We start from the raw sequence: 22,899 nt of genomic DNA on the forward strand, positions 1-22,899 counted from the left end.
GGGAACGTGTCGCGTTCAATTCGGGGGGGGAAACGTCGCGTTCAATTCGGGGGGGGGGAAACGTGGTCGCGTTCAATTCGGGGGGGGGGGGGAAACGTGTCGCGTTCAATTCGGGGGGGGGGGAACGTGTCGCGTTCAATTCGGGGGGGGGGAAACGTGTCGCGTTCAATTCGGGGGGGGGGGGGGGGGGAACGTGTCGCGGTTCAATTCGGGGGGGGGGGGGAACGTGTCGCGTTCAATTCGGGGGGGGGGGGGAACGTGTCGCGTTCAATTCGGGGGGGGGGGGGGAAACGTGTCGCGTTCAATTCGGGGGGGGGGAAACGTGTCGCGTTCAATTCGGGGGGGAAACGTGTCGCGTTCAATTCGGGGGGGGGGAAACGTGTCGCGTTCAATTCGGGGGGGGGGAAACGTGTCGCGTTCAATTCGGGGGGGGGGGAAACGTGTCGCGTTCAATTCGGGGAGGGGGGGAAACGTGTCGCGTTCAATTCGGGAGGGGGGGGAAACGTGTCGCGTTCAATTCGGGAGGGGGGGAAACGTGTCGCGTTCAATTCGGGAGGGGGGGAAACGTGTCGCGTTCAATTCGGGAGGGGGGGAAACGTGTCGCGTTCAATTCGGGAGGGGGGGGAAACGGTGTCGCGTTCAATCGGGAGGGGGGGAAACGTGTCGCGTTCAATTCGGGGGGGGGGGGGGGGGGAACGTGTCGCGTTCAATTCGGGGGGGGGGGGAACGTGTCGCGTTCAATTCGGGGGGGGGGGAAACGTGTCGCGTTCAATTCGGGGGGGGGGGGGGAAACGTGTCGCGTTCAATTCGGGGGGGGGGGGGGAAGAACGTGTCGCGTTCAATTCGGGGGGGGGGGGGCGAAAACGTGTCGCGTTCAATTCGGGGGGGGGGGGGCGAAACGTGTCGCGTTCAATTCGGGGGGGGGGGGGGAAACGTGTCGCGTTCATTTCGGGGGGGGTTCGGGGGGGGGAACGTGTCGCGTTCAATTCGGGGGGGGGGGGGGGGAACGTGTCGCGTTCAATTCGGGGGAAACGTGTTTTAGCATTTTGATCAAGTTTCACTGTATTTTGTACATGTTTGGGTGTACTTGTCGAATTTGGAAAATAATTTTAATCCCATGCAATTCCAGTTTGAGCAAATAATTACTGTATCTTTGATGCGTTTATTGTGAACAGTACTGTGCATGTCATCACAACCGTAGCTCAGATCTTTGATGTTGAGCAAGATCAGGTTCATGGGACAATTTGTTCTCATTGGAATATGCTATGTTACACTGGTTTATCTTTCATAGGCAGTCAAAAATTTGACATGTTGGTGCCAAGAATTTTTTTATGAGACTTATTAACTGCTTGGGTTTCAGCACCAGTCTGGCCACAACACATCACGATTTTTCAGTGTTTCCATAAATGGATTTACCTGGTGCAATTTAAGATGGAATGATGACATGAATATACACATGGGAACACAGGTGTCAGCTGTATCAGAAGATTCCTTAGGTCGTAACTAACCCACAAAAGGAAGGAAGAGAGAGCTCCCAGTCAAAAAATCCTACAGTTTGTTCATCAGTCAAACCATTACCATGAGAATCGTAGAAATGGTTAACGAACCTCCAGTTCGAAACACTGCACGTAAGGAGAGTCTTACTAATTTCTTGGAAACACCCTTCAAATACAAGCAAAAAAAATTATTACTTTTGCAACTTTTTTGCTCTTGTCTTAGAGAACTTTCAGTGTTAAGATTAAACATCTTTTGTCCAGCAATTTTGAATGCAATAGAAATCTCAGATTATTCTGGTAAATTCTCCACTATATGGTGTACACCAGATTAGCGTTTAGATGTTTGTTTTATCACTAATTTCTGAACCTTGTCTACTTTCCACTAATTTAAATTTTCTCACCTTTATTTTTCTTACTTTTAATCCCCATATTTTTGGCTCATTTAGCACCCACTCAAATATAGTGACTTTCTGCATATTTTCCATGTACCCTTAAGTCTTACTTGTCTCTTCCATCAACCCTTCCTTTCCTCCTGTGAGAAAGCACCTACTTCTGAAAGTCTGCAATTTTACATAGTGCACTTTCATCAACTTCTGCTTCACAGGTAGTCTTGTATCCATGTTTAAAATATTTTCAGTTCATGATCAATTTTCTGTATATTAAAGACACTAACTGAACACTTGCGACACTAGCATATAATTTATATTCCTCCGTCATTTCTGAATTTAAAAGGTTAAATAAGAATTTTCTTGTTTTGAAAGATCCTGATGTATAACACAAATACTTCATTAAATTTTCTAAAATTTAAAGGAAATATTGCTATCTGATATAAAGACCTATTAATGTGGGATTCTCATAAGCTACAATCACAATCTAAGAATGATTACAAAAAAATGTTTTGACAGAAAATTTTATTTCATATAAATGTTGATCCAAAAACTATAATAACACTAATTTTTTAAACCCTCATTTAATGTCTACATGGAAATGTATTAAGTTACCATATTAGTACAGTTTAAAATGTATAATATATAAATTCTTTGATACTAAGTGTTGTTTGCATCTTATACCAAATTTCCATTAAAATGTTTCAGAAAGCTGGAGAGATTTAAAAAGACTGCAAATATGTTGCCTCCAAAATTTTTGAGCTTTGTAGATACCAGTCTTGTAGCAATGCTTTTTTCTTTGTGGAGGCATGTATGCAAAGTTGTAAAATTGTGCACATTCACATATAATAAAAAGCTACAAAATTTAACTTCCAGAAAAAATTTGGTCCACAGCAGTTGCCAGTTAATTATAAAGGAATACACATCAGTAAAATTATTTGTACAAAATAATCTTCACCAAAAATTACAAGATTTTCAGTTCACCAGTGGAATTTTTCATTACGATTTACTTAGATCCCTGATACATTTCTGTTAAAAAGTAATTGACTAGTTGCCAGTCTCACACATGTGAGCTCTTAATGCTCCTTAATAATCCTTATGGAAACAAATTTAAAGTTAGTTAAGCCATGTAAAAAAAACTTTTGCTTTGTCTCACATTTCAGAATGTATCAAAGTTTAGCTTTAATTTCTACTTGCTTCATTTTATACAGACTATTGTTAAGAGTCATTGCACAATTAGGCAGAGGCATTTAATTCTAACCCATTTACTGGGCAAAAGTTGTCAAAATTTAATGCATTCTAAACTTCAGATATTTAAGAGCACAGCTCCTTCAGTGATGACTGTTGCACAATGAACATGATTTCTCCATTACAGTTTTTCAATTTTAAGTTTTAATGCAGTAGTAGCACAAATCTTAATTCTGAGATCTGTTTTAAAGTTTCTGCACAAGAGATTTTTGTGAAATGCATCCATTCCATGTAACTTTATGTATCACTGTACAAGAGTTCAGGTGGGCACACACTGAGGGCAAAAATTAGACCCTCAGAGGTCTCTTACTCCAGTCCCATAGTTGGCACCACCGGCACGTGCTAGGTGGTTGCGGAAGTAATCTATATCCAGCTCTGCTTGACTCTCCAGCTGCAGTTCAACAGCAAAGTTCTGCAACATTGTTGATAGTTTTGTAGTTAGCTTTCTAAATGACTTGCTAATCAAACAATATCTTCAATGCAGTGTACAAATTCAGAACTAGGATACTACATTAACATGCTGCATATTTTGCACATTAAGTGAAATAGTTCTATAAGTAATGCCACAAGAGCAAAGTATTCTATCTGGCTACAATGGGTGTATTCTTGGTTTTGTCAAGTTTATATTCCATATATATTCAGTGAGTTTTAACTCCCTAACAGAACACTATCTGTACTGAATTACAATGGAAATGTTTGATGTGTTCTCAAAGTGAATGATAGCTTCAAGCAGAGTTTCTTCTCCTCCTCCTCCTCCTCCTCCTCCTCCTCCTCCTCCTCCTCTTTTTCAAATTCTAGCATACACACTTTGGCATGGTTTGAACAGGCATATGAATGGTACATCTTCACCCAAGCCCAGGTTTCTAGATAGTTCCAACTCTATTAAGATGGTTTAGAATCTGATGAAAGTTGTATCACAGACCGTCAGTATGTAATGATCAAAATGTTGGTGGAAGTTCTGTTCCAAAAGCTCTACTGCATGTTAGCTGCAAATTGCAAAGCAGCAGAAATTCACTCACCACCATACACTAAATTTTTATAAATTTGTTAGTGAAGAGGAATGTTCATGTAAAATGTTGAATAACATTTTTCTCAGGAACATAATGTGTCTTTTAGGGATGGATTGAAGATGACCCTCTTTTAGGCTGTCATTTAGAACTGTGCAGTTTCCAGAATCAACATCTTCATAGCTCGTAAAACAAGTGTAGTTAGTAGCAACCACCTTTTGTAAGGTTGACAGCTATCTCAGTTGCCTCCAAAAATACAGCATGTGGTTCTCTTAGTTTCCTTGGGACTGCCCAAAAGCCTTTAATTTGTAGGTAGTGGCTACCAGCAAATTTTTGATCATGGGTAACCACTACATTTTTTAATGTTTTGTGTTGCACAATAGCAGTTAACTGTTCAAATTATGTTAGTGCTGTGTACACCAATAGTGACTACACTTATTGCCATATAATGACAAAAGTGTGCACAGTCTAAATTTTAAATTACCCTCCAATGCATGCTGATGGAATGAATACTCTAGACAAGATCCACTGTCCCACTCATGACTGAGAATGGAGGTTTAGATTTTTAACTTTCTCTGTGGTCAAAAGAATTTAGAGAAAAATGTTTCCCTACAGGAAAAACAGTGCAAGACCTGAGGGCAGAGCAAAATATTTCTGGGCAGTTTATGTTATGGGTTAGTCACATTATCGCAATTATGATCCTGCTACCACAGAAGGATCCATTTTTGCAGAAATGAAGTACACAATTCAAATATAGGCCCATTCAACAGGTGGTCATTTATGCATCACCAGTAAGTTCCCTGATAAATGCTTTCATTCTCAAGTACTGGGTGAATTAAGTCTGGGTGGTAGCATGCTATCAGTTACACAGCCTCTAGGTTTATAATGAGAGCATTTTTAAGTTCGGTCAATAATTACACAAAATACTGAAAATCCTTGTTTTGTTGCCTCTGGAAGCCATCAGACAGGCAACCTGTAACTCTTACCAGTTTCTGAGACAGTTGCTTAATAATATATTCTGCATTTTATGTGCCCTTAGGAGAAATTGACTGTGTTAAACTGAGGGAATAAAGCGATGTATTAACAGGACACATTTGAACCCATGTCAGTCATTTTACTGATGTTCCTATGACACTTGTTTTAGTGCAAACCAACAGTGAATGGAAGAACTTTCAACAAGCTGAACATTATAATAGGGCTAAAAACTTTAGTGTGCTTTTCATAAACTAAATATGGTATTCAAAGTTAACCTTACATTATGCCTGGAATAGAAAGATTAATGTCAGTTGTGTGAATGGAGACCAGTAATACACTATGGAATCTGAATGCACTAACTGATCATGAAAACAGACTGCTCAGCAAGCGAGAGAGATACATGCTATAATTTACTAAGAGGTAGGAAAACAGAAGTGATGAAGTAAGAGGAGTGTAGGACAATTCTGATAAATAATTAAAATAAAATGACTGAATGAGACTTAGAACCACAGATGTGGATGGTAGGTAGACCAAGGACATTGTTTACTGGACTCCAGGGTCAGCAGCAGTGGGCAAACACCTTTATGGAAAGTTATCATTGATGCCTAGTGGATGGTGAAGTATAGAAATTCATTATCTCAAAGCAATAATGATTTATGTCAAACAGGTTATCTATTTCCATTTGCTGCCAAGCAAATCTAATGATGACGGTGAGCTTCTGGGTGTTCAGCCAAGATTTTTCCATTTTATGTGCAGTATTTTGACCACCAGCTTAATACTTTTCAGGTGCTGTGAGTTTCCTGTTTTGTACTCACTGTCTGGAAGCCAACCAGACTGATCTATCATTTCTTTCCAATCTTTATTTACAGCTCAATTTGATTCCTGATGCCCACTCTGATGTTCTATGAAACACACCTCTCAACATTTTCTAGTTCTGGTGGATGTAATGGCTAGTGGGATCTTAATGTATTCCAGACTTCAAGCCTCATTTAAATTGAAACCACCATCCTTGTTTATTATATTTCTTTTGATAAAGACTCCTTACACTGTCCCAGAAATTGTTTTAAAATATCTCAAATATATTTGGCTCATTTTACTTCATTCTATGCTCATATTTGAAGCAGTGTTCTGTGACAGTATTTGCTTGAATGTGTTTGTCCAGTATGCTGCTGACATTTCTTGCATAGCCCCTTTACTATTCTGGTGGTCTGCCCCTTTAATACAGCCCTCATTGGAATGACAAGTTTCTAAGACAGCATAATTAAGTAGTCATCTAAATAAAGATGTCAAATATCATAAACAAGGATGGCACTTTCAATTTAAACAACATTTGGGGCCCGCCACTATTTACATAGATGTTGCTGGCCATTACATCCACCAGAGATGGTAAACAGAATGTGTGTTATGGCATATCACTGCAGGCTCTAGAAATAAACAAGCATCAAAACATAGTAGGCTCTGGGAATTTTAGGGCACTGGGAATTTTAGCGATTCAAGAATTTGTGTAAATTGTAGAACCACTCAGCCTTCTACCATCTCGAACACACAATATTCTGGATATGAATGTAGGATGGTAGAATCCTATGTACTGCATGTCACACCTTTGTGTGCGCAGGTTTAAAACCAGTTGCGGAAAGAAAGTAGATGCGGTGGATGAACGGCACCGGCAAGTACGTGTCAGGCAATCCATAGATGTTTTAGTGTGTAAGGAAGAATCAGAGTTTATATGCAGCTCTGTGCTTATTGTGTCATTGATTATTGTTATTAAAACAAGGACAGTTTAAAAAGAACTCTTGAGAACTCTTGACATAAGCTTGCTATAGGCGAGACATTTTCTGATTCATGTTAATAAAAGTTATGGTATCTAAGCAAACTTTCTTTTAACTGTAACTCAATTTGTTTCTGACTTTCGGCTTTATGAGAGACTTACAGGAAGTTACATATTTATGTGGAAAGTGAGAGTTTTATTGTGTATGGAGGACAAATAAATCATTAATTGATGAAAAGTAAAGTTTGCATGTCTACTTATTTTGTACGTAGAGTGAGTCTAAAAATTCCTGTACCTAGCATTATTCGACGGGGAAGAAGTCAAGAGTGTTTCCAGCAGCCGGCTAGCCAGTAAAGAAGAGTGGCTGCGAGTTCCAAGTAAGTTACCTTGTAAAGAAGTGGAAGGTGGTTTCAAGGAATAAAACGATATAACCCAGATAGATGTGTACACACACACACACACACACACACACACACACACACACACACACACACTAAGCCATTAGAACTTTAGAGAATCCAACTATTATGAATAGCAAAATGAGACCCACAATGGTAGACTTTCTGGAGTCCAGACACTTAGTACTCATAAGAGCACCACTCTCGGCACCTGAAGACAACAAATAGGTTGGTCATCAAGTATTGTCCTTAAAATACGAACACTGCTTAGACGAATACCCAAAAACATACCATTAATTGCACTGAGACGATTCGAGAGATCAAATGAAGTGTAACAGTGGCTTTTCTCACACTTAGCAGGTACTTGTAACTGATGCTTAATGTTCACTGCAATTGTTAGTGTATCACAAGACATTTATCAGTTTGTAACTCATTTCTGGACTCACTTGCAATGACAGTGATTTGTGACTGATTCCCATCCATATCCCTTTCACTCAGGTCAGAACCTTTTGTGTATCATGCATGCAGATGAATATGCCTACAAAAGAGTTGGTTACAATTTTTCTAATTGAGCTAACTACAAAAATATTACTTATATTGCATGGAAATTACTGCTAAAGACATCCCATACCACAACTTAGCACCTCTGTTATTACTTGTCCACAATAATGCTCCAAAATTAATGCTAAGTAACAATGATTTAAATACCTCAGGCAGAAGTGAATGTATGAAATGTTACCACCTTCCACCAGCAACTCCTATAATGGGGAAGTTTGAGAACACTGCCACTGACCATTTCATGATGATGATGATGAAGAAGAAAATGCAAAAAGGAAGAGAGAAAAAGTCATCTCCTACTGCATAATAGATATTGTTTCTTCTCTTACTTTGTTGCACTAACCACATACATTTTATTGGATGATTTAACACCACAACTTGTACAAATGTTTTTGGTGAAAGTCAGTTCATTGTAACTTTGACCAATCTAAAGCACGCAGTATATAACAACCCAAACACACAAATCTTATTAACTTTATGTCTTGACGAAGTCCGTCTTCTTGTGGCTGTCCACAGGCATGAACACTAAGTTTTAGTAGAAAGTAAAGGTATTTTGGTCTGAAACACAATTCATTTTAATTATATTTGCATGTGTGTTTTTAAGACTCTGCACATCCTGTATTCGAATTTTTACATCAAAGAAAGAACTGAAGTGTGGCATTCTACAGAGCTCAAATTATATTTAAACACTGGCCATAAATCCAAAAGTAATATAAGAAAAGTATGTTTTCTCAGTTCATAAAATTTTGAAATTTATGGCTACAGTAAATTAAATACTTTCAAACAGAATACAGTAAATTTTTTAGTTATGATCACAAAATAGTGTACCAGTTATAAACTTTACCATAAAACAATAGAATGATATCATTTCTAAAACAAGGGAACAGGTTTATATTCTAATCTCAAACTGTGACATAGTAAATCAACTATTAGTGACTTCATTAGTTTGGCAAGTGAAGTATGTGTGTTCAGTTTGTCACATACTTACAGCAATAATGTCCTTGATAACAGCTTTATCAGTACTCATCTTTGCTCTCTTTATCACTCCAACAGATGGGCCCACCCACGTCACAAATAGGAACTTTTGTCTCTTGCTCATCTCATCACCCATCTGTAGAGATTTAAGAATAAGATATTAACATTTAAATGAAAATGAAAAAAACATGCTTTTGTTTTCTCAGAGATGTGACAAAGTTAAGTAGGAGATTAGTGACCATTCTGTTAATTATGTGTAGATCTATAATTAAGCTGGCTAGGTCACATAAGTCTTACAGCAGATTAGGAATGACTGCTGATCACTAACTACACACAACATGTTTCAAAATTATTTCCATTTTCAGAAATCCAAGTGCAAAGGTAGCACAAAGAAAAGCATAACCAAATGTGTACTTAACATGACAGTAATCTCATGTTATGTACACAACTTAACACTTGTCCTTGTGCTACCTTTGCACTTTGATTTCTGAAGATGGAAACAATTTCAAAATGCATCCTGCATAACTTTCACTCTTAAGAGTCTTTTTTTCTGAATCTGCTGTAAGAACTTTTTCTGCAACTTAGCCAGCATAACTACAGATCTATGCATATTCAATTTTGTTTACTTTCTTTGTAAAAATGGTTGTATTCATTAAACTACTTGACACTACCATTGATTAAATTTTCACACCAGGAGCAACTATTTGCACTTCTCATTTGGAGCTTGAAGATTCTCAGAAAAATGTAGATCAGGTTTTTCTTTCTATTAGCACTTTGTATTCACAATTAAAAATCACTAAATGATGTCCAAACTGAAATTTTTGTTATCTCAATAGTTAATTTCACATATACATACATAGGAATTACACAACACAATAGGATATGTTTTTAATAAATTATTTCTAATTTTTTAACATCAAAGTTTCATATTTCTTAGAAATTTGTTTCTTCCATTGTCAAATGTTTAACAATTCTAATACAACTTTCTTTCTTGTCAAAGCTCATTAGTGTTTCTCTACTTTCTCAAATACACCAAATTTTTGGAAACATTGTAATATCTCCACACAAGTAAGTTATTCCAATTTAATACAGTATATTCCACTTCAGTATTATATCCTTTAAATTTAAAGACAGTTTAATTGAACAACCACAAAGATTGAAGTAAAATATTTTTCCTCTAGCATCAACTTTGTTAATAATCTTCTGTCTATATTGTGCCCCATTCATGATGCATACTTGTTCTACTCTACTAAAATGTGCATTTTCACCCCAGTATCCATTAACATATTACCAAGTATTAATGTTTTTCACTGTGAAGTTCAGGCAGCAAACAGCACGCAAACATGCAGAACTTTTTTTTGTATTCAGCCATATTTACAACTGCAAGACTCCAGTTTCTCACTCAGTGCTCACCCAACCTTGCAGAATATAGTGGGGTGAGAACTTCAGCAAACTCTGATAGGTCACAGGTTAACACACTATTTCCAATGCACAAATGCAATGGGGGAACACTGTGTGAACCAGGGAACCAATGTTAGGACACAAACCATCTCCATGTTAAGAAGATAATTTACACATGGGAGTTTAACTTTATAATGAACTTCCTGAATACATAAAAGCTATTACTGATGTCAAAACCTTAGGAAAATCTCTGAAGTCATATTTACAGCTTCACTGCTTTTATTCCATTGAATATTTAAATTTATGAAGCACAAATACTTAGCGTATGATGTGTTTTATTGTAACCTTAAATAAATATTCTTAGAAATCACTTTCAGAAGTGTACTTCTAACTTGACTTTTCCTACATCTGATGCAAAAAAATGCTTTTTTAGGCAACAGGACCAATAAATAGACCACCACCACCACCACCACCACCACCACCACCACCACCACCATGCAATGTCCGAAGTAATTTAGAGTGAAAATGATCAATTGATGAGCAAGCATCATTAATTCTGTCTGACCTGAGGTAGAGCAGTATTCTAAGCACAATTTAAGAGAAACCTTTATCTCAACACACAAGGTTATGCCAGAATCTGTTCATTACATAGGATGACTGGTACTGAGGCAGTGTTCTGCCATAGCAGGTTTGCCTGGAGAATAAGCCGCATGCCCTAGTATTTTTCAACTGTACACCTCTATCATTTCCCTGACCCATTTTGCTGTTTGTGATGGGGCATTTTCATTTTCATGGAGCAATATGATTTTTGTTATCTTTCTCCATATTCCAGTCATTTTTCATGTAATGCTCAATTCAAATGTATCATTTGTTATTGGTAGTGATCAGTGTTAACAGTTTCACCATGTTTCAGCAGATCATAATAGATGAGACCCTTCTGATCCCACCAAACAAAGCATCATCATCTTTCCGAAGCAGTTTGGTCTTGCAATGGATTTCCATGGTCTACCTGGATTCACCTGCGATTTACGATGTTTAGGCTCCATTTTTCATCACCTGTCACTATTCGATGGAGAGACTACTTTCTTTTCTACCTGGCAAGCAGCATTTCACAAGTGGTGTTTCAAGCTGGTTGCTGTCTTCCATTCAGCTCATGCAGAACCCATTTTTTCCACATTCTGAACTTTTCCTATAGCTTTCAGCCAAAGAGAAATAGCTTTTTGCATCATATTCAGTTGTTCCATAATGCCATTCTGCAGCAGTTTTCTTCAAATGATAACAAAACCAACACTGTCCGCAAATCTTAGTTCATAGGCACAAAATTAGACATGTTTATGGATTTGAAACAGATACCGATGAATGGTACTTTAGTTACTGTGCACTGATATTCGTTGTCAGCCATTACAGGAAGCAGATGGCTTTGCAGATGCAGTCAACCAGGCCCTACACTGATGGCTAGCCCCTCAGGGAAATTCCAGCTTCATACTTCTACTCCTCATATATACAGTTCCTCCACAGTTCTGATCTCATTCCCACCTTACACTAATGAATTACATCATTTACAGGTCTAATAAAGCCCGAATAAAAGATGGCCAAACATGGTTCACACAATGTTTCCACAAAATATAACCTGTTTCCACAAAATATAACCAATCTGTTTGAAATGCTACTGAAGTCTATCGACTCTTTGCCTTATGCAGGAAGTATTTCCAAAAGGATTAGTCATATTTTGTGGAAACATTGTGCAAAGTGCATTTTTAACACCATCTACGATTAGGTCTGTCTTAGGGTCTGTAAAAGAACCTTTGTTTGTTTAAGGTGAGCGTCTGCTGTGCTTTAGAGTTGGGGAATGTCAGATTTGTCAGACCACCAGGACCATGGAGAATCAATGTATTGAATTTAAGCATTACCCATGCTTATAACAACTGAACCTATCTGCTATTTAACATTGCCTTGGCACTGGTCATCCAATGGACTACAACATACACATTCTGGCATGCACTTTCAGCTTTTGGGACTGTGTTAGCAAGCTGCAGTTGAGATTAAATAAGCTCATAGCAGGGTTCGCTTGTCAAGTAAGAGAGGGACAGTGTTCATGCTATTCACCCACCTACTCGTTATCATTTACTACTGACACTTATCCTGGGTTGTGTGCCTGCACTAGTTTTTACAGAGTGACGGTGAATGGTTCTTGGTCTGCATAGCCTCCTTCCAAGGATTTAAATGTCTGAACACCACTCTTGCATTTGTGCCTTGAAAATAACTGATGTTCAACTGTCGAAATACCGGAAGTTGTCGAAGACATCATCTGGCTGCATTCCCATTAGATGTTTGATCATATTTACAAGTATTTGAAAAAAAAAAACTTTCAGAATAATCATGCAGGAAACTGCTCATGTTAACACAGGCATATTTTCTTAGGTATGCAGTCCAGTGAGTATACAGAAGTTTTAGGGAAACCTACTGCATATTTATATGAAAGAAAAATGTTTGTTCTCACCTGTATCCTTATGTACCCAAAGGCTCTATCTTCATCTCCAAACTGCTCTCTGAACTGGTCAAAGTCCTTACCCTTTGCTGAGCACACAATACGGCTTCCTTCGAACTTGAATACTGCCCTGCAGAACAATGCTTCTTTTAATGAAGAGATAGTTTTGAATTAAATAATAGTATTAAGCTTTTGTATTTTAATAAACTATTTGACAATATTGTCAATAATATTATACGTAACTCAGTTAACAGTTTTTCTGTCGCACAAATCTCTTAAGTTATCTAAATGTGCAACAGACTTTGCAGATCTAGAGGTTAGAGCAGTATGCTATTGAAATCTTGTAAAGACTTAATATCAACATTTTAATTTCATCAGACACATAGGAGATAATTTCATACATAAACTGAAGTCCAAAGACCTTTTCCTTTTCTTTGCATTCTACCAAATAAAGCTGTACTCAATCCAAATGTTGGTTTGATCATCATAATTTTTGTTACTTTGTGTGGTAATATTTGAGATTATACACCCTTGCAATTGTCTGGCCTTTCTACCAACTTTACTTGCCAGCTATCTTTGGCACAATTTAATGTGGACTATTAATTTGGCATTTTTCATACCTGCAAATCACATCCTGAGTTGAAAAAAAGCAGTTACACTGAATCTATTGCTGTCAGGTATATGAAAGTCATATCTAACATACCTGCAAACAACAATACAGCCTATCCTGTCAAGTAAAACATCTCCATTAAATGGTAACAAAAAAGACATGCATGTCATTTAACTTATTCATATGTGATAAAACATTTGTTGTAACAATATTGTTTTTTAAAAGCTTGAAACATCAGATTTTCTAATTTAAAAAATCACTCATGTTTAATATTACAAAACTGCTAAATAGCGACAATTCCACCATCAGACAACACAGATACTTGCATTGTTGGATCATGTAGGGATCCACCCAATGCTACCTGTCTTTTTGTTTGTTTTGGTTTTAGGGTGCAAAACTGCTATGGTTATTAGCGCCCAGTCGGTGATTTAGGAAAAGGTAAAAAACGAAAATGGAAACCAGCAGCAATGGGAACGAAACTCAAAAAATTGGAGAAACTAAAAGCAGAAGGAAAGCTTAAAAAAACCACTATAGAAAGGAGTTGATTGTCCCTAAAAAGAGCTTCAAATGACTGACATCATCTCACTGGCACTAACAAACTCAAGAACGCAATCGGCTGAGTGCATGTCATCTGCTAAAATGGACGATACATCAGGCGACAGTTGTAGACGGGCGCATAACAGAGTAAAATAGGGACACTCAAGTAAAAAGTGTCTTACCGTCCACAGCTGAGAGCAGTAGGGATGGAATGGGGAGGATTGCCGCTTAAAAGATGTCGATATCTAAAAAGACAGTGCCCTATCTGGAGTCTAGTTAAAATTACCTCCTCCCGACGATGCATTTGGTAGGAAGAGGTCCAAGCACAGGGAAGAGCTTTCACAAACCCGCAATTTATTATGGGGAAGTGTCGACCAATGTGTGTGCCATAAAAGAACAACACAATGACATAAAACGCTCCATAGATCGGCGAAGGGAATTTATCGAATAGCTGGCTGAAGAAGAGAGACTGCAGCCTTGGCTGCTATATCTGCCGCCTTATTTCCACAGATACCAGTGTGTCCTGGAATGCAGAGGAACGCCACACAGACGCCCCCCAGGTGGAGCAAGCATAAGCAGTCCTGAATCCGGTGGACCAGAGGGTGCACAGGGTAAAGAGCTTGGAGACTGAGGAGAGAGCTGAGAGACTGAGCAGATAACATATGGTATCCACTGATGGCGACGGATGTATTGGACAGCCTGGAGAACAGCGTAAAGCTCCGCAGTATAAACTGAACACTGGTCAGGAAGCCGAAATCGATTTGGAGTGTCGCCAACAATATATGCACTCTACACCAAACGATGTTTTTGAGCTATCAGTGTAAATAAAGGTAGCTTCCTTCATTTGTGCACAGAGTAGCAAATTCCTGACGATAAACAAGTGAAGGGGTACCATCCTTGGGAAACTGACAAAGGTCACAGAGCAGGCGGGTCCAGGGACAGAGCCAAGGTGGTGCTGTACCCCAAGTTGTCAAGAAAGTTTTAGGAAAGTGGAAGGAAAGAGAATGGAGCAGTTGACGGAATCGGACTCCCGGTGGTAGTAGGAAGGAAGGGTGGCCTGCATACCCTAAATCCAAGGAGGCGTCGAAAAAAAAATGTCATGGGCCGGATTAGCAGGCATGGAAGACAAATGGCTAGCATAACGACTCAGAAGGACTGCTCGCCGATTGGATAGCGGAGGTTCAGCAGTCCCAGCATAAAGGCTTTCCACAGAGCTGGTGTAAAAAGCTCCAGACACTAAACGTAATCCACGGTGGTGGATAGAGTCGAGACACCGAAGAATAGACGGCAGAGCAGGAGTAAACTATGCTTCAATAGTCCAATTTCGAGCACACTAAGGTGCGATAGAGGTGGAGAAGGACCACTCTGTCAGCTCCCCAGGAGGTACCATTCAGGACACTGAGGGTCTTCAGGAATCGCAGACACCAAGCCGAAAGATAGGAAATGTGGGAGGACCAGCAATGTTTTCTGTCAAACATAAGACCCAAGAATTTAGTGACATCCGAAAGTGGAAGGTTGATAGGTGCTAGATGTAAGGAAGGTGGAAGAAACTCCATACAATGCCAAAAATTAACACAAACGGTCTTACTGGGAGAAAAACGGAAGCCGGGTTCGATGCTCCAAGAGTGGAGGCGATCGAGACATCCTTTAAGATGTCGTTCAAGAAGGCTGGTCGGTTGAGAGCTGTAGTAGATCGCAAAATCATCCACAAACAGGGAGCCCGAGACATCAGGAAGGAGACAATCCATAATCTGATTTATGACAATGGCAAACAGTACAACACTTAGCATGGAGCCCTGGGGTACCCCGTTTTCTTGGGAGAAAGTATGGGAGAGAGTAGTGTTCACCTGCACTTTAAATGTGTGCTCTGCCATAAATTCGCGAAGAAAAAGGGGCAGCTGACCTTGAAAGCCCCAAGAGAACAGTGTGCGGAGGATGCAAGTCCTCCAACAGGTATCTTATGCTCTCCAGATCAAAAAATATTACTACTGTTTGGCTATTCCGGAGAAAATTTTTCATGATATAAGTGGAGAGAGCAACAAGATTGTCAATTGCAGAACAATGCTTTCGGAAACTGCATGACTCCAGCCACCAACCTAATCGGCAATTCACCATATGCTCCAAAACCTTACATGCACTACTTGTGAGAGAAATGGGGCGATAGCTAGAGGGGAGATGTTTGTCCTTTCCAGGTTTCTGAACAGGAATGACGATAGCTTCCCACCATCGTCTGGGAAAAGTACTGTCAGTCCAAATTCGATTATAAAAGTGAAGGAGGTATCGCAGACTATGGTATGGTAAATGCAGCAACATTTGGATGTGGATACCATCCGGTCCTGGGGTGGAGAAGCGAGAAGAAGAGAGTGCATGTTGGAGTTCCCGCATGGAGAAAACAGTATCGTAGCTTTCGCGATTTTGAGAGGAGAAAGCAAGAGGTCGCAATTCCGCTGCACGTTTCTTCGGGAGAAATGCTGGCGGGTAATTTGAAGAGCTTGAAATCTCAGCAAAGTGTTGACCCAATGAATTAGAAATTGCAATGTGGTACACTAATTGATCATGTGCAACAGTGAGCCCAGAGACCGTGGAGAAACTAGGCGTGCCTGATAACTGTTGAATCCAACTCCGAACTTCCAAGGAGGGAGTGAAGGTGTTAAATGAGCTAGTGAAGAATTTCCAGCTTTCCTTCTTGCTATCGCAGATGACGTGATGGCATCGCGCTCGGAACTGCTTATAGCGGATATAGTTGTCGAATGTGGGATGGTGGCGGAAAACGCGAAGAGCACATCGCCGCTCATGTATTGCGTCACGGCATGCCTCGTTCCACCAAGGAACTGGGGGCGTCAGGGCAATTCAGAGGTGCGAGGTATTGAACGTTCCGCAGCTATAAGAATAATGTCTGTAATATGAGTGACCTCATCGTCGACGCTAAGAAAGTGACGGTCATCTAATGTCGCTACAGATGAAAAAGTGTCCCATCAGCTTGAGCAAACTTCCAGCGTCTCGGGCGCATATATGGCAGTTGTGGCTGCAGTCTAAGGACACATGGAAAGTGGTCACTCGAGTGTGTATCATCAAGGGCAAACCATTCGAAGCGCCAAGCTAGCGCAACAGTACCGACCGAAAGGTCCAAATGAGAGAAATTGCGCGTGGAGGCAGACAAAAATGTAGGGTCCCCGGTGTTGAGGCCAACTAGATCCGCTTGGTGGAAGACGTCTAGCAATAGAGAGCCGCGTAGACAAGGATGTGGAGATCCCCAAAGCGGGTGGTGGGCATTGAAGTCCCCAACCAGCAAATAGGGGGGTGGAAGCTGACCACGAAGATGAAGGAGATCAGCTCGTGCCATTGGTGTGGATGATGGAATGTATACAGTACAAAGAGAGAAGGTGTATTCAGAAAGGGAAAGACGGATAGCGACAGCTTGGAAGGAAGTGTTTAAGGGGATTGGGTGATAATGGAGAGTATCATGGAGAAGATTCATGAGTCCTCCACGGGCTGGAGTGCCTTCAACAGAGGGGAGATCATATCGGACTGACTGAAAATGGGGGAAAACAAAGCAGTCATGGGGACGCAGCTTTGTTTCCTGAAGACAGAAGATGACCGGCGAGTAGGATCGTAAGAGGATCCACAATTCATCCCGATTGGCTCGAAGGCCATGGATATTCCAGTGGATAATGGACATAGGGTGAACAGAAAATGGAGGAATGTGACCAAGGTTGCCGTCAACTCAGCGACTGCTCAGAGCTTGCGATCGGCTAGTTGATCGGCCGCCAGCAGTGCACCTCGGCAACACAGAAGACGGCCGAGGGCGGTTACCGCCAGGTAGTGCTGTAGATGAGACATGCCGTGGCGGAGAAGGAGAGGAACTGGGTTTCTTATTAGCCTTCTTGGAACCATGTTTAGATAGAGGAGGAGGAACCGATGGTTGTGAAGTTGGGGTACGTAAAAAATCTTCACAAGTATGCTTTTTTTTGGAAGTCCAGGTGTCTGACTTTTGGGATCGAGATTTAGCAGAACCCGATGAAGGGTGAGCCATAGAGTGAGCAGGCGAAAGTGGGGAGGTTGAACAGGCAATCTTTGTGCTGGCCGATCTGACGACCGTGTCACTAAAAGTGAGATCACACGTCTGCGTGGCTGCCTCCTTTGTTGGCCGAGGAGAGGCAAGGACAGTGCTGTATTTTCCTGTGAGGCACGGTGGGCTGTCGACTGGTGAATAATTTTCAAGCAGCAAAGGTCGACACCTTTTCCTTCACTCTGATTTCCTGAATGAGCTTTTCGTCTTTAAAAATGGGGCAATCTCTAGAGGAAGCAGCGTGGTCACCCATACAGTTGATACAACGAGGGGATGGAGGTGGACAAGCACCCTCACCCTCATGGGCATCCTTGCCACACGTAACACATTTGGCCAGGTTGGAACAGGACTGGGTGGTATGATTGGACCGCTGACACCGATAGCAACGCGTAGGGTTTGGGACGTAGGGGTTAACGGAAATTATCTCATAGCCCGCTTTTATGTTCGATGGGAGTTGAACTGTGTCAAATGTCAAGAAGACAGTACAGGTTGGAACGATGTTCATGTCAACCCTTTTCATGACTATCAACAGCTGTTATACCCTGGTCAGACATCTGATAATCCGTCGATGGAGCGGGTATAAACGACTCCACGTGAGGAATTTAAGGTACGGTGCACTTCCACCTGGACAGGGAAGGTGTGGGGCAGTGAAGTACGCAGCAATTTTTGTGCCTGGAGGGCACGGACTGATTCTAACAACAAGGTGCCATTTCGTAATCTGGAACAAGACTTTACAGGACCTGCAATTGCGTCGACACCTTTCTGAATAATGAAAGGGTTGACCATGGAGAAGTCTTGACCTTCGTCAGACCGAGAAACAACAAGGAACTGTGGTAATGATGGAAGAACTGTCTGTGGCTGAGACTCTGAACTTACGCTTGTCAGCAGACATAGTAGAAGATGAGGAAACCATTGCAGAAGAATCCCCATGATTACCGGCGTCTCCGATGGCGCGCTCCTCCGTTGTGGGGGCGCTCTCTGAGGGCACTCCCGCCTTAGGTGATTCTTCACACCTCAGGTCACACCTCCCGAGAAATGGACGGAGGGACCAATCAGCACTTTCGGAAGTTATCAGCTTGGGTAATCACCCCTCCCTGGGCCTGGCCGTTACCAGGGGGTACGTATGTGTCCTACCTGTCTACCCGCGGCGGGGAATTACGCATTACCCTGTCACCGGCTACGCATGGAAATGCGTGGGTCGGCCTTCAGACACGCACAGGGAGGAAAAAAGAGAAAGGGAAAGAAAGAAGAGAGGTCTCAAACACCGCAGCGGAGAAACAGGCAAAGAGAAGAGGTAAGGAAAAGAGAAGGACAAAGGAAGGATGAAGACTTGCAAGAGGAGAAAGCAAAGAATGTGTTACATTTTCGAGCGTCCGTCTCCGGACGTAGGCACAAAACATACTCCCAGAGGGGAGAAAGGGAAGGAAAGAGGCGGAGGTGGAGGTGGTGGTGGTGATGGTGGTGGTGGTGGTGGCGGCGGCGGGGGGAGATGGGTATAGGAAAAAATGCGGAAAAGGAAGGTATGCAGCCCTGAAAGGGAGGAGGGCCACATTAGCTCGGGGTCCCGTTTTCACTACGCAAGTATCCACAAAAGAGTTGTGGATCCTGGGAGGGGGGGGGGGGGGGGGGGGTGCGCCTGTCTTTGCAATATCCAAAGGAGAATGGGCCAAGGCCAGCAAACTGACATTGATCCCTGCTCCCTGTGTGTCTCATATGCACGAGTGGCTGTCAAGTCCACATATCATTGTCATACTGTGCACATTTCTTTTGTTTTAGGGCACAAAAACAGCTAAGGTCATACACACCCATGTCAAAACTTTAGAGCACAAAGAGGAGTCAAAAATTACTACATGTCAATCTCAATTGATGGAAGAGAAGACAACTAAAATCGGGATGTGGAGAAGGGTCTACAAAATACACCACTGAGAAATGTAGGTCCAGAACTAAAAATTAAATAGCCTTCACCATATTGCTGTGCCAGTTTAAAAAGCTAACACCCTCTACAGTCCATGTGTCATTCGCTAAAACTGCCAAAACACAGACGGAAATTTAAGGGGTTAAAAAAGGGGCTTCTTATCAGGAAATGGCAGATAGTCAAAAGTTGAACGCAATGTTCACAAAGTGGTGGGGGAGTACCACTTAAATGGTGATGGCTAAAGAGACAGTGCCCTATACACAAACTGCTTAAAATGATCTTCTCAGAGTGAGAGGTCAGAGGTGGTGTCCAAGCCACTGGAGGTGGCTTAATAACCTGGAGCTGGTTCCCATGAAGGGAGACCATTGGTGATGCTAAAGTGACATCACCTGCTGACAGACAGCAACATACAGATCAGTGGGAATGTAAGCACTAGCAGGCTGAGGTACAAGGACTTGGCAGCAGTGTCAGTGGCCTACTTTCCTGTCAGATTGACATGACCAGGAACCCACTAACATCACAGTACCTCCATCAAGCATGAGCAATTGACACCTCTCCTGGACCCATTGCACTAAGGGATAGACAGTGTACAGCAGACAGAGGTTTGAAGGGTGCTAAGGCAGCGGGGAGGAGAGGAGAGAGAAGGGTGAAGAACTCTGCTGTAAATCCTCAGCAGTGTTATGGAAGCAGATACCTAAAAATGTCAATGCCAATGAGTGAATGCCAATTAGTGAATTAGTGAAGTTCAATGGCAGGAGGAACAAGACTTTTGGTCAGGCGAATACAGGGTTATAAATACAAAGTTAAATAGGAGTAATGTAGGAGTAGGTTTAATAATGAATAAAAAAATAGGAATGCAGATAAGCTACTACAAACAGCATAGTGAACACATTATTGTGGCCAAGATAGACACGAAGCCCATGCCTACTGCAGTAGTACAAGTTTATATGCCAACTAGCTCTGCAGATGAAGAAATTGAAGGAATGTATGATGAAATAAAAGAAATTATTCAGATAGTGAAGGGAGACGAAAATTTAATAGTCACGGATGACTGGAATTAGAGTGTAAGAAAAGGGAGAGAAGGAAACGTAGTAGGTGAATATGGATTGGGGTTATGAAATTAAAGAGGAAGCCGCCTGGTAGAATTTTGTGCAGAGCATAACTTAATCATAGCTAACACTTGGTTCAAGAATCATGAAAGAAGGTTGTATACATGGAAGAACCCTTGAGATACTGACAGGTTTCAGATAGATTATATAATGGTAAGACAGAGATTTAGGAACCAGGTTTTAAATTGTAAGGCATTTCCAGGGGCAGATGTGGACTGACCACAATCTATTGGTTATGACCTGTAGATTAAAACTGAAGAAACTGCAAAAAGGTGGGAATTTAAGGAGATGGGACCTGGATAAACTGAAAGAACCAGAGGTTGTACAGAGTTTCAGGGAGAGCATAAGGGAACAATTGACAGGAATGGGGGAAAGAAATACAGTAGAAGAAGAATGGGCAGCTTTGAGGGATGAAGTAGTGAAGGCAGCAGAGGATCAAGTAGGTAAAAAGACAAGGGCTAGTAGAAACCCTTGGGTAACAGAAGAAATATTGAATTTAATTGATGAAAGGAGAAAATATAAAAATGCAGTAAATGAAGCAGGCAAAAAGGAATACAAACATCTCAAAAATGAGATCGACAGGAAGTGCAAAATGGCTAAGCAGGGATGGCTAGAGGACAAATGTAAGGATGTAGAGGCTTATCTCACTAGGGGTAAGATAGATACTGCCTACAGGAAAATTGAAGAGACCTTTGCAGAGAAGAGAACCACTTGTATGAACATCAAGAGCTCAGATGGAAACCCAGTTCTAAGCAAAGAAGGGAAAGCAGAAAGGTGGAAGGAGTATATAGAGGGTCTATGCAAGGGTGATGTACTTGAGGACAATATTATGGAAATTGTAGAGGATGTAGATGAAGATGAAATGGGAGATACGATACTGCGTGAAGAGTTTGACAGAGCACTGAAAGACCTAAGTCGAAACAAGGCCCTGGGAGTAGACAACATTCCATTAGAACTACTGACAGCCTTGGGCGAGCCAGTCCTGACAAAACTCTACCATCTGGTGAGCAAGATGTATGAGACAGGCAGAATAACCTCAGACTTCAAGAAGATATAATAATCCCAATCCCAAAGTAAGCAGGTGTTGACAGATGTGAAAATTACCGAACTATCAGTTTAATAAGTCACAGCTGCAAAATACTAACGCGAATTCTTTACAGACAAATGGAAAAAACTAGTAGACGCCGACCTTGGGGAAGATTAGTTTGCATTCCGTAGAAATATTGGAACACTTGAGGCAATACTGACCCTACAGCTTATCTTAGAAGCTAGATTAAGGAAAGGCAAATCTACGTTTCTATCATTTGTAGACTTAGAGAAAGCTTTTGACAATGTTGACTGAGATAGTCTCTTTCAAATTCTGAAGGTGGCAGGGGTAAAATACAAGGAGCGGAAGGCTATTTACAATTTGTACAGAAAACAGATGGCAGTTGTAAGGGACGAGGGGCATGAAAGGGAAGCAGTGGATGGGAATGGAGTGAGACAGGGTTGTAGCCTCTCCCCGATGTTATTCAATCTGTATATAGAGCAAGCAGTGAAGAAAACGAAAGAAAAATTCGGAGTAGGTATTAAAATCCATGGAGAAAAAATAAAAACTGATGACATTGTAATTCTGTCAGAGACAGCAAAGGACTTTGAAGAGCAGCTGAACAGAATGGATGGTGTCTTGAAGGGAGGATATAAGATGAACATCAACAAAAGCAAAACGAGGATAATGGAATGTAGTCGAATTAAGTCTGATGATGTTGAGGGTATTAGATTAGGAAATGAGACACTTAAAGTTGTAAAGGAGTTTTGCTATTTGGGGAGCAAAATAACTGATGGTCGAAGTAGAGAGGGTATAAAATTTAGACTGGCAATGGCAAGGAAAGCGTTTCTGAAGAAGAGAAATTTGTTAACATCGAGTATTGATTTAAGTGTTAGGTAGTCGTTTCTGAAAGTATTTGTATGGAGTGTAGC

General features: G+C 41.1%; 1 protein-coding gene across 2 annotated transcripts in view; it reads right to left on the minus strand.

Annotated features, from left to right (window-relative positions):
* Window positions 1-2,411: 2,411 nt before the first annotated feature.
* The window catches only part of LOC126091967 (coactosin-like protein), a 192,612-nt gene continuing 172,124 nt past the window's right edge, over window positions 2,412-22,899 (minus strand). Inside the window, exons 3-5 of one of the 2 annotated variants that reach the window (XM_049907319.1) lie at window positions 12,713-12,830; window positions 8,825-8,947; window positions 2,412-3,542 (exon numbers count right to left, since the gene is read on the minus strand). In XM_049907319.1, coding sequence (XP_049763276.1) covers window positions 3,426-3,542; window positions 8,825-8,947; window positions 12,713-12,830 — 358 coding nt within the window. In that variant the 3' untranslated portion in view covers window positions 2,412-3,425. The remainder of the gene's footprint in view (window positions 3,543-8,824; window positions 8,948-12,712; window positions 12,831-22,899) is intronic. The other variant, XM_049907320.1, reaches the window with a different exon arrangement.

Source organism: Schistocerca cancellata, chromosome 7, assembly GCF_023864275.1.
Source record: "Schistocerca cancellata isolate TAMUIC-IGC-003103 chromosome 7, iqSchCanc2.1, whole genome shotgun sequence".
In the NCBI taxonomy this organism is placed as follows: Eukaryota; Metazoa; Arthropoda; class Insecta; order Orthoptera; family Acrididae; genus Schistocerca; species Schistocerca cancellata.